Source organism: Hylobates moloch, unplaced genomic scaffold (genome assembly GCF_009828535.3).
Source record: "Hylobates moloch isolate HMO894 unplaced genomic scaffold, HMol_V3 SCAFFOLD_1, whole genome shotgun sequence".
Lineage (NCBI taxonomy): Eukaryota > Metazoa > Chordata > Mammalia > Primates > Hylobatidae > Hylobates > Hylobates moloch.
The window spans coordinates 99,405,009-99,416,920 of NW_026652276.1; the positions used below are offsets into that span (position 1 = coordinate 99,405,009).

General features: G+C 49.2%; 1 protein-coding gene and 1 pseudogene across 1 annotated transcript; both read right to left on the bottom strand.

Moving 5' to 3' along the window:
* Window positions 1-3,074: 3,074 nt before the first annotated feature.
* On the bottom strand, window positions 3,075-3,828 carry LOC116810325 (gap junction gamma-3 protein-like; annotated as a pseudogene).
* Window positions 3,829-8,695: 4,867 nt separating this feature from the next.
* Window positions 8,696-11,692, bottom strand: LOC116810332 (zinc-alpha-2-glycoprotein-like). The gene is made up of 4 exons (XM_058436685.1): window positions 11,643-11,692; window positions 11,379-11,520; window positions 10,173-10,431; window positions 8,696-8,979 (listed from the first exon to the last, which is right to left on the bottom strand). The coding sequence occupies exons 1-4, from the start codon at window positions 11,690-11,692 to the stop codon at window positions 8,696-8,698; spliced, it is 735 nt and encodes a 244-aa protein (XP_058292668.1).
* Window positions 11,693-11,912: the final 220 nt, after the last annotated feature.

An 11,912-nucleotide genomic window follows, 5' to 3' on the forward strand; every position in this document is an offset into this window, starting at 1 on the left:
ACCAACACGGCAAAACCCTGTCTCTACTAAAAATACAAAAAAATCAGCTGGGCGTGGTGGTTCACGCCTGTAATCCCAGCTACTCAGGAGGCTGAGGCAGGACAATTGCTTGAACCTGTGAGGGGGAGGTTGCAGTGAGCTAAGATGGTGCCACTGCACTCCAGCCTGGGTGACAGAGCTAGATTCTGTCCAAATGAAATGAAATGAAATAAAATAAAATAAAATATCTGAAGGCTAAAGAGAGAAATTGAGTCAGCTGAAGAGTTTACAGATTTGCAGAGAATAGAAGCAAGGAAGCTTTGTGAACTACTTTTAGGTTGTGAAGCTTGGTCTTGATTCAGCCCCCACATGGTCTTCATATACAAAGCTTCTTTGCAGAGGAAGCTCTTTGGAGAAAGATAACTGGTGAGATAGAAAGCACAGCCAAGAGATGACAAAGGAGACTTCTCTAGAGAATTTTGTGGATGAAGAGGAAAAACAAATCCATAAGTTCATGGGGATAATGAGTTATTTGAAATCAGAAAGAGTGATTAACATGGAGGCCGGGTGCAGTGGCTCATGCCTGTAATCCCAGCACTTTGGGAGGCTGAGGCAGGCGGATTGCCTGAGGTCAGAAGTTCGAGACCAGTCTGGCCAACATGGTGAAACCCCATCTCTACTAAAAATACAAAAAAATTAGCCGGCATGGTGGTGTGCACCTGTAATCTCAGCTACTTGGGAGGCTGAGACAGGGGAATTGCTTGAATCAGGGAGGTGGAGGTTGCAGTGAGCCGAGATTTCGCCACTACACTCCAGCCTGGACAACAGGGCGAGACTCCATCTCAAAACAAAAAACAAAAAACCACCAAACCAAACCAAACAAATAAACAAACAAAAAACATAAGGCGATTCTCTACAGGTGTTTTACTGCTAGAAGATCATGCTCCTCATTTCCCAAAGACTCACAGAGAACAGAAGACTGGTTGCGTGAGAAGCGAATAACAAGAGGTTATAGTGCTTATTTGGGGTGCGGGCAAACATGACATTTCAATATTAACTTGTTTGTTTTTTTTTTGGTTATGCATCATTGCTAGTATATGTACTTTATTTTATTTTTTAGAGATGGGGTCTTGCTATGTTGACCAGGCTGGTCTCGAACTCCTGGCATCAAGCCATCCACCCATCTTGGCCTCCCGAAGTGTTGGTATTACAGGTGCGAGCCGCTGTGCCCAGGCTAACTCGTTTTTTTCCTTTGGTCCAGCAAGGCTTGTGAGTGTGTCTGCGAACAACGTAAAATCTGGCTTGAAAAAAAAAAAACACTCGACTCAAAGCCCCAAAACAGAGCTGAGATGCTTTTGAAGGAGACAGACTCATTGGTCTCCTTGTCGGAGAGGCCACAACTTATCAGTAAATATTTGTTAACATCTACCATCCGGTGGGACTAAGCATGGAACCAATTGCCCTTGCACAGAAGGCCATGTATTGTATTATTCAACATAGATGGAATGACCAGAAAAAGCAAAACCACAGAGATAAAAAGTAGATTAAGGCCAGGCGCGGTAGCTCACCCCTGTAATCCTAGCACTTTGGGAGGCCAAGATGGGCGGATCACCCACCAGCCTGGTCTACATGGTGAAACCCCGTCTCTACTAAAAATAGAAAACTTAGCCGGGCATGGTGGTGCACGCCTGTAATCTCAGCTACTCAGCAGACTGAGGCAGGAGAATCGCTTGAACCCAGGAGGCGGGAGGCGGAGGTTACAGTGAACCGAGATGGCACCACTGCACTCCAGCCTGGTGACGGAGCGAGAAAAAAATAAATAAATAAAAAATTGCTAAGATTGTTATTAAATCCACTGGGAGAGCCTTTCATCATGTTAGCAGGATCATAGTGTCCTCTGGTGGCAATAATACGCAACTGCAACTGAGTTGCCTGTGCAGAAAAATCTTTCCTGAATCCTGAAAGCTGCATTCTGTTCTATTAGCTTAAGAAGGAAATCTGACACTGATCCGCACAGTGTGTTTTACGATGCTGCACATAAAGATTAGGTGCTCAAGGATCCAGAGAAACCCACTGCTCCCAGAGCAGGTGCCTGAGCCTAGGAGGCATCTGACCGGAGTCTCTGTCGCCCAAGCTGGAGTGTAATGGTGCGATCTCGGCTCACTGCAACCTCTGCCTCTGGGGTTCAAGCGATTCTCCGGTCTCAGCCTCCCAAGTAGTTGGGATTATAGGCACGCACCACCATGCCTGTAATTTTTTGTATTTTTAGTAGAGACGGGGTTTCACCATGTTGGCCAGACTGGTCTCAAACACTTGACCTCAGGTGATCTGCCCGCCTCGACCCCCAAAGTGCTGGTATTACAGCGTGAGCCACCGCGCCTGGCCGAAAGACAAGATTTCGAGCCTGAACTCGAGAGGCAGCCCAGACTGGGGATCTGCACTGGGAAGTCATCCACAAGGACGTGGTGGCTGGAGCTATAGACAAAGGGAAAGTTATCCAGGGAGAGTGAGGGTGTGGAATGGGGAGAGAGAGGGCCTGCAACACAGTCCTAAGGAACACCAGCATTTTATTTTATTTTTTTTTGAGACAGAGTCACCCAGGCTGGAGTGCAGTGGCATGATCTCGGCTCTTTGCAACCTCCACCTCCCAGGTTCAAGCAATTCTTCTGCTTCAGCCTCTCAAGTAGCTGGGATTACAGATGCCCATCACCATGCCCAGAATTTTTGTAGTTTTAGTAGACACGGGGTTTCACCATGTTGGCCAGGCTGGTCTTGAACTCCTGACCTCAAGTGATCCACCTGCTTAGGCCTCCCAAAATGCTGGGATTACAGGCATGAGCCACCGTGTCTGGCCCAGTTATTGCTTTCTGAGAGAGCAGTTTCTCCAAAGTTTTCAATTTGACATAATCAATATAACCATCCTGCGTATTAGGGGATGGCTGGTCCTTCACTCCTTCAGCTCCTTTGGTTAACCGGTACCTCGACTTGGCCATATCCACAGGTGGGGGAGGTCAGGAAATGTCACCCCTAGTCACTGGGGCTGTGGGGCACATGGTCTCTGAAATGGAACAAGGCTGACCAGGCCGATGGATGGCTCACAGTGTCTGCTGGAGGTTCCTTTTGCTGCTCAGGGCCAGGGCGTGGCTGGAGGAAGAGGCCCCACCCAGGAAGTTCCGCAGGGGCTTACACAGTCTTCCCAGACCCAGAAGCACAGTCTCCAAAAGAGTGAACAAGAGACGGAACCCACTGACCCCAAACATGGCTTTTAGAAAGATGATCTTCTCCAAGGGGCGAGAAAAGGTGCAGGTTAATCTATACGGGCAAGGCTCTTGGCAACATGCAAAGGAACTGGGCATCTGGAACCCATACAGGTGGTACTGCAACCCCAGCGCTGTCCCCTCTGTGACCAGCTGAGCTCCCAGCTGAGCCACATAAGCCCAGAGCAGCCTGAGGCTTCCAGCCCCTGGGGTATCTCTGCTGCCCTCCCCTCCCTGGATCAGGGTGTCCTCTTCCTCCTTCCCCTTTCATGATTCTTCCCAGTGCCAGATCACGTGATACAGAGTGAAACCTGTGTAGAGGACGCTGGGTACAGCCACCAAGATGACCTGGAAGACCCAGAAACGCATCGGGGAGAGGGGGTGGAAGGCATTGAAGCAGGCAGTCTTGCAGCCCGGCTGCTGGGTGTGACACACGAATTTGCTCTGCTCATCGCCATAGACTCCAGGCCCACTGGCAGCCAGCAGCACAAGGCAGAATCCCAGGAGCACGGGAAGCAGGAGGCGCCCCACGAGGGGTGGAGTGCCGGCTCTCCTCCGCTAGCAGCTGCCGCCGCAGGAACCTGCCACGCATCCTGTTAGGGAGCTTTAAAAAAAGATTATTACACGTTATTGATTTTTTGTTTTTAAAGACCTCTGTTGCCCAGGCTGGAGTACAATGGTGTGATGATAGCTCACTGCAGCTTCCAACTGTTGGGCTCAAGCAATCGTCCTGCCTCTGCTTCCTGAGTAGCTGGGACTACAGGTGCATGACACCACGCTCAGCTAAGTTTTAATGTTTTTATAGATATGGGGTCTTGCTGTGTTTCTCAGTCTTGTCTCAAACTCCTGACTTCAAGCAATCCTCCTGCCTCGGCCTCCCAAAGTGCTGGGATTACAGGTGTGAACCATTGCACCAGGTTACAAGTGATTTCTTTTTTTTTTTTTTTTTTGAGACAGAGTCTTGCTCTGTCACCTAGGGTGTGGTGTAGTGTCGCGATCTCCGCTCACTGCAACCTTTGCCTCCTGGCTTCAAGTGATTTTCCTCCCTCAGCCTTCTGAGTAGCTGGGATTATAGGCGTGTGCCACCACACCTGGCTAATTTTTTTGTATTTTTAGTAGAGATGGGGTTTCACCATGTTGGCCAGGCTGGTCTTGAACTCCTGACCTCAGGTGATCCACCTGCCTTGGCCTCCCAAAGTGTTGGAATTACAGGCGTGAGCCACTGCGCCAGGCCCTGTGTTGATTTATGACTTTGCCTGTAACTTCTGCTTCTCTGCCTCTAAAAACCCTTACGTACAAGCCGTTGGGGAATTTAGGTCTTACACTTGAGCTGGCTGATTCTCCTTGCTTGACACCCTGCAATAAATGCCTCAGTTTCTCTCACTGGAATCCACATGTCAGTGTTCGCAGCACCCGGTGGTTGGACCCAAGTTTGATGAGGTAACAGATGTCCACTGGGTGTGCTGTCATCCCGCGGAGGTTTTCCTCCATAATAAAAGGCAGGAATTGGCTGGGCGCCGTGGTTGACGCCTGTAATCCCAGCACTTTGGGAGGTCGAGGCGTGTGGATCATCTGAGGTCAGGAGTTGGAGACCAGCCTGGCCAACATGATGAAACCCCATCTCTACTAAAAATACAAAAAATTAGCTGGGTGTGGTGGCGGGCGCCTGTAATCTCAGCTACATGGGAGGCTGAAGCAGGAGAATCGCTTGAACCCAGGAGCTGGAAGTTGCAGTGAGCCTAGATCGCGCCATTGCACTCCAGCCTGGGCAACAAGAGTGAAACTCCCTCTCAAAAAAAAAAAAAAAGGACGGCGGGAATTGTGCGAGTTGTGAGAGGAAGACCGGATGACCGCTATCTCATGGCCTTTGCATCCAGGCTTTGAGCCAAATTCCCAAGTACTGGATCCTAATACTTGGCTGCAACTATTTCCTGGACCAGTAGGGGGCAGGCAAAAGCCATAGCGAATCCGGCCCAGAGCTGATTGAAACCTGCCTGAGAAAAAGACCTCTTATTGTTTAAGCCGGCGGTCCCCAATCTCTTTGGCACCAGGGACCGGCTCTGTAGAAGACAGTTTTTCCACGGACTGGGGAGGGGAATGGTTTTGGGATGATTCCAGTGCATCCCGTTTATTGTGCACTTTATTTCTATTATTATTACATTGTAATATATAATGAAATAATTCTACAACTCACCATGGTGTAGAATCAGTGGGAGCCCTGGGCTTGTTTTCTTGCAACTAGATGGTCCCATCTGGGGTTGATGGGAGATAGTGACAGATCATCAAGCGTTAGATTCTCATAAGGAGCATACAACCTACATACCTTTCTTGCACAGTTCCCAATAGGGTTCGTGCTTCTATGAGAATCTAATGCTGCTGCTGATCTGACAGGAGGTGAGTTCAGGCAGTAATGGGAGCAATGGTCGGGGGGTGGGGGAGCAGCTGTAAATACAGATGAAGCTTCGACCCTGCAGCTCACCTTCTGCTGTGTGGTTCAGCTCCTAACAGGCCATGAACGGGTACCGGGAGTTGGGGACCCCTGCCTTAGACTATCTTGTCTCTCTCTGGTGGACTCTCCTGGGGATAGTTCCCAGGTAGGCTGGAAGAATGATGCACACTGAATCAGGCAAAAGACATCAATCAGGTATAGCAAGGTATACATACGTTAAGGTCCTCTTCAATTTCTCTGAGCTTTGCTTTTTCAACCTGCTTTCCCAGTAGAATTCACTGTCCCAGCCAAGGGGTTCTTCTTGGTCATCAGAAATGTTTAGTGCTTTCTATTGCCTTTGCTTATGTATTTATTGATTCATCCAGAAATTATGTATTAATTACCTATTGTATTAATATGTGTATTTATTTATTTTTTTGAGACAGGGTCTTGCTCTGTTGCTCAGGCTGGAGTGCAATGGTACAATCACAGCTCACAGCAGCCTTGACTTCCCATGCTCAAGTGATCTTCCTGCCTCAGTCTCCCAAGTAGCTGGGACTACAATTGTGTGCCACCATGCCCAGATAATTTTTTATTTTTTTAAATGTAGAGACGGGGTCTTGCTATGTCGGCCAGACTGATCTGGAACTCCTGGCTCAAGCAATCCTCCCACTTTGACATCCCAAAGAGCTGAGATTACAGGCATGAGCCACCGTGCTCGGACCTATTGTATATTTGATTCTCTAGTAGGCACTGGAGACTCAAAAGAACAACGAATGTAAAATCCCATTCTGCATGGAAATCTTCTGACCTTGGCTTGGCAAGCTGTCTTAGGCCTCCACATCTCTCTGAAATCTGAATTGCTCCAGAAAGTTTTCCCTGAGTATCTCAGTAGCCCTGTGTCCCTCTCCTCCTGCCCCACACCTGCCCAGGACTTGAATCCTGCGGCTTCTCTCTCTTCCTTTATCATCATCCATGTCTCCTGTTATAGATGAGGTCACATCTCCTATTCCAATTTTCCTTAGCCCTGGTCTGATCATGTGGATTTTGGTTTCTTCGTGGATCTTAAATGTTTAACTTTCACTTTTTATTTGCTCCAAGTGTCCTCATATTCACATATCACATGCTATATTTTTTTCTCTTGATTATTTGCATTTTCTTTTTTTGAGACAGAGTCTTGCACCGTCGCCCAGGCTGGAGTGCAGTGGTGAGATCTCAGCTCACTGCAACCTCCGCCTCCTGGGTTCATGTGATTCTCCTGCCTCAGCCTCCCGAGTAGCTGGGATTACAGGCGCACATCACCAAACCCGGCTATTCTCCTGCCTCAGCCTCCCAAGTAGCTGAAATTATAGGCACACACCACCACACCTGGCTAATTTTTTGTGTTTTCAGTAAAGATGGGGTTTCACTATGTTGGCCAGGCTGATCTTGATCTCCTGACCTCATGATCTGCCCTCCCGGGCCTCCCAAAGTGCTGGGATTACAGGCGTGAGCCACCACGCCCGGCGACTATTTGCATTTTCTTTCCTGAACTTGGATACTGTTCAGATAGGATGTTTTTGCCCCGGAAGAGAGAAAGGTGGATTTCATGTAGACTTAAAAAAAAAAGAAGTAATTTCTCAGCTTTGATTTTCAAACTGGAGTCGAAGTGTTAAAACAAAAAATTGTAGCATTCAAATTTAGGCTTTCATGAAAGACAAGATGATTAACTCGGAATTCCGAAGTCTGGGAATGATTCTTCTATGGAACCCAGCTTGGAGGATGGATTTTGGAATAATCCAGAGTGGGAGGCTGAGTATAGGATGTAAAGAAAGTTCTTGTCGCTAGACGCAGTGGCTCACGCCTGTAATGCTAGCACTTTGGGAGGCCAAGGCAGGCAGATCACCTGAGGTCAGGAGCTCCAGACGAGCCTGGCCAACATGGTGAAACCCTGTCTCTACTAAAAATAGAAAAATTAGCCGGGCGTAGTGGCTGATGCCTGTAATCTCAGCTACTTGGGAGGCTGAGGCAGGAGAATCGCTGGAACCCGGGAGGCGGAGTTTGCAGTAAGCTGAGATTGCAACACTGCAATCCAGCCTGGGCAACAGAGCAAGACTCCATCTCAAAAAACAAAACCAAAAAAAAAAAAAAAAGAAAGAAAAAAAGGAAAGTTCTTGTCCCACAGGAAGGAAGAGCACAGACACAGGCAGGTGAGGCTTCACGAGAAGGTCAAGGTGAGAGCTCTGCTGTGTGTTTGGGGTTGATACCTGTGCATGGCAGTTGGTGACTCATTTGAGGAAATTCACTCTCAGGGACTCAGAGGGAGTCTGAGAACCTCAGGGCCAATTCCTGCTTCATTGAGCTGTACCCTGGAGAGCTGAGAGCTCTCAAATAAGCTTTGGCTGGTGGGCCAAGGCCGACATGGTGTGGAGATGTGAAGCAGCTGGAGTGGAGGGCTGGGTCTCCCAGGAAGCCAAGAAGTGTGGGGAAACTGAGGCACAGAAGAGGCTTGGGTTTGTGTGAAAGAGCTTGCAGGGTTCTAGCACCTCACAGCCAGAGTGGCCATGGCCACGCCTGTGGATGTCACCAGGGGACACCTGAACAATCCCTAAGGGACAGCGGGTCTGGGCCATGCTTGGATCTGCCCAAGTCAGGGTGCCCAGGAACCATGGCCTCCAAGGGAAACCAAGAGTTTCAGATGAATTCAGTGCTTGGAAGCAGGACCAATGAGAAAATCACATCACATTTCTATAGGATTTTACAGTTAATACTGTTCTCTGTCTTGCTAGACAAAGAGAGATGATTATTTATTAGTTTCCACAGATTAGACAATAGCGGGGGGTGGTTCGAGGTGAGACGATTTTTGGGTCCAAGTCAGCTCAGGGCAGGCATCCCAGTCTTCAGTCTCCAAATCCACCTCCTGTCTGTCCCCCCACACTGCTCCTTGGGCCTTGAGGATCCATTGACAGTGATCGCGGTGGTTCAGCTCCCACGTCAGGCAGGAAGGGCAGCTACTGGGGCTGAGATCCCACATGGCCTCCATCCTTACTTCCTACCTGGCCTCCCAGGGCACCACTAGGGCCTGGGCCAGGCTGCTGTGCTGCACGTGGCAGGAGTAGGGGGCTGTGTCCTGCAGGGGCACATGCACCAACAACCAGGTCAGGTAAGTACCATTTCCACCGTGAAGAACATCTCCCCATAACTCAGGGTCCTGCACCTCGCCGGCCTGAGTCCAGTGCATGTCAATTTTCCCTGGGTAGAAGTCGTAGGCCAGGCACTTGAGTGTCCTGTTTTCTCCTGGGGCGTGGTGGCTGGTGACCACCGCAGAGGGAAGATCTGTGGAGGGATAGAGTGTGACACTGCAGGCTTGAGGTTGACTTCTCCTGGCCCAGGTATCTTCCCACCTCACCCCTGGATGTCAGCAATCAGCAGAGCTCTAAGCTCTGTACCTGCCCGCCCCACCGCCCGCTGCCCCGGGACACTTTCCAGAAGATCAGGGAAGGCTGAGGCTTTCCCTGATCCTTCTCCGTTGGATCATGGAATGTCCTGGCTCCCCTCCCGCCCATTCCCCACCCCACCCGTGGATTGACTCCAATAGGTTGTGAATGCTCCGTGCGCTTTCCCATGTTTTCCCACATCTGAGTGGGCTTTGGAGTTCTCTCCCCCAATCTCAGTCCAGCTGCTTGGTTCAGCCCATGCCTCTATCCAGCAACCTCTTCCTTGCAGCACTGCACAATCCTGAGTCTCACTACATCTCCAATCCAAGTCTCAGCTTGCAGCCATCAATTCCACTCACACTGGCTCACTCTTGTCCTTCTGGGGCTGACATTTTATACACCTCCCTTCTCTCCACCACCCAGATGGGAGGCATCATTGTAGAGAGAAACAACGATGGGATTTGGAATCTGAAATCTGGAATTCAAGTCCTAGCTCTGCCTCTTTCTTTTTTCTTTAGACTGAGTCTCGCGCTATTGCCCAGGCTAGAGTGCAGTGGCGCGATCTTGGCTCATTGCAATCTAGTCCTCCTGGGTTCAAGCAATTCTCATGCCTCAGCCTCCTGAGTAGCTGGGATTACAGGCGCCTGCCACCATGCCAGGCTAATTTCTGTATTTTTGGTAGAGACGAGGTTTCATCATGTTGGCCAGGCTGGTCTCGAACTCCTAACCTCAAGTGATCCGCCCGCCTTGGACTCCCAAAATGTTGGGATTACAGGCGTGAGCCAGCACGCCTGGCCCCAGCTCTGCCTCTTACACACAGTGTTACCCTCACCTCTCTCACCTCCAGCTCCTCATCTCTCAGTGGGTGATATTTAGGGAAGCCTACCAGTGAATCGGTGGCTTTCCTGGCCCATTCTGCCTGAAATTTTGATGTCCTCCCAGGAAAGGAATGAATCCTGGAAGTTGAAAACTGGGGTTCTATGTGACTTACATGGATAGAGGAGATTGGCCTAAGATGCTCTCTGAGCTCCCAGCCTGAGATCACCTTGGTTTTTCCCAGCTTAGCACTGGAGAGCAGGAAGCAGTGGGTACCTTGCTGGTCCAAGATATTTTTGCTGTATTTCAGGTATTTCTGCAGAGTCGCAGGGCACTCCTCCTCCAGGTAAGCCTTGGCCCGCTGCACGTAGACTGGTTCTGCCTCCCACTTCTGCTTGGTGTTCTGGGCTTCCGGGACCAAGGGGACCCAGGCTGGGATTTCTTTGTTGAATTCAATGTAGTCCTTTCCATTATAGGCATTCTTCCAGAATGCTCCAGTGCTTCTGTTATTGTGGATCTCACAACCAAACCTTTCCTGCGAGGTATGAGACTCTGAAACCTCCCCCGACCCCACAGGGAGCCAGTCAGCCTAGTGCCAACTGAATAACTCTTAGTCCTGCACTCCTCACAACTCAATAAGAGGAAAGGGTTTTGCAATCTAAGCATGCAGTTCTGTAATCATGGCATATGATTTTATCTGGATGTACAGTTGATACAGAGTGGCAAAGACTATATGGGTTGGCATTTCAGGCCAATTTGAGATGAAATATGCATTCCTCCCAGCCAGGGAAGTTAAGAGAGCTACAGGCTGTGGGCAGATTTCTATCTCTTCTGCAGCATCTCTTTCTTATTTGTTTGAACTTACAGGGAGTGTTTAGGAACCTGTCACAACCACACCAAAGTACATTTCCGAATTTGATAGAAATTATTTGTGATTCCATATGAGGAAAGGAAGGCTGTCCTTTTCTCTCAGTTCTAGGTGGAGTTCATATCATCACCTAAATCAACCTAATCTGTCTGATCATTTCTTTGTTTCTTTTTTTTTTGAGACAGAGTCTTACTCTGTTGCCCAGGCTGGAGTGCAGTGTCATGATCTTGGCTCACTGCAACCTCCGTCTCCCGGGTTCAAGAAATTCCCCTGCCTCAGTCTGCTGAGTAGCTGGAATTCCAGGTGCGCAACACCACACGACACTAATTTTTGTATATTTAGTATAGACGGGGTTTCGCCATGTTGGCCAGGCTGGTCTCGAACTCCTGACCTCAGGTGATCTGGCCGCCTTGGTGTCCCAAAGTGCTGGGATTACAGGTGCGAGCCACTGTGCCTGGCCTGATCACTTCTTTCTTCCTTTCTGGTGTTTGGTATCTTTATCCCAAATCTCTAAAGTCCCAACCTTCTTGCCCATTAGCAACAACTCTCAGAAATGGACCTCACAGGGCAGGGGACACAGCCTCTTCATTCTGATTATAAAAGCAGGTGTTTACCCAGCACTGGTTGGTGCTGTTGGCATAGACTCTGACAGCTCTCAAGCTGTCCGTGCTGAAGTCCCAGGTCTCTCCCCACCCCAACCTGGTGTGTTGTGTGAACTGGAGCCAGTCACCTCCTTGTGCCTTTATTTCCTCACTCCTGAAACAGCAATGCCAAGAGCACAGTTTCAGGGGGTTATTCTGAGCATTATATATGCTCATAAATGGGCCTGGCACAAAGTAAGTGCTCAGTAAATGTCAGCTACTCTTATTTCCTAATACCCTGTGTTCATCTCTTCATCCTCCTGCCTCGTAATTATCCACTTTGCCATTTCTATTCCTGTCCATCAAAGCTTCTCCCAGTGTCTTTCCTGATCACCTGTGCCCCCTCCTCTCCTATTGCTGACACACAGCCCAGGCCATTTTCCTTACCAAGACCTCCCATCCCTCATCCTTCAAACATCTGCTTATCTCTTGCCTCCTTTTGGAAACCTTCAGATCCCACGTAGCACCTTGGGCAGTTTTGTACTTAGTAGCCCATCTTTTGACACC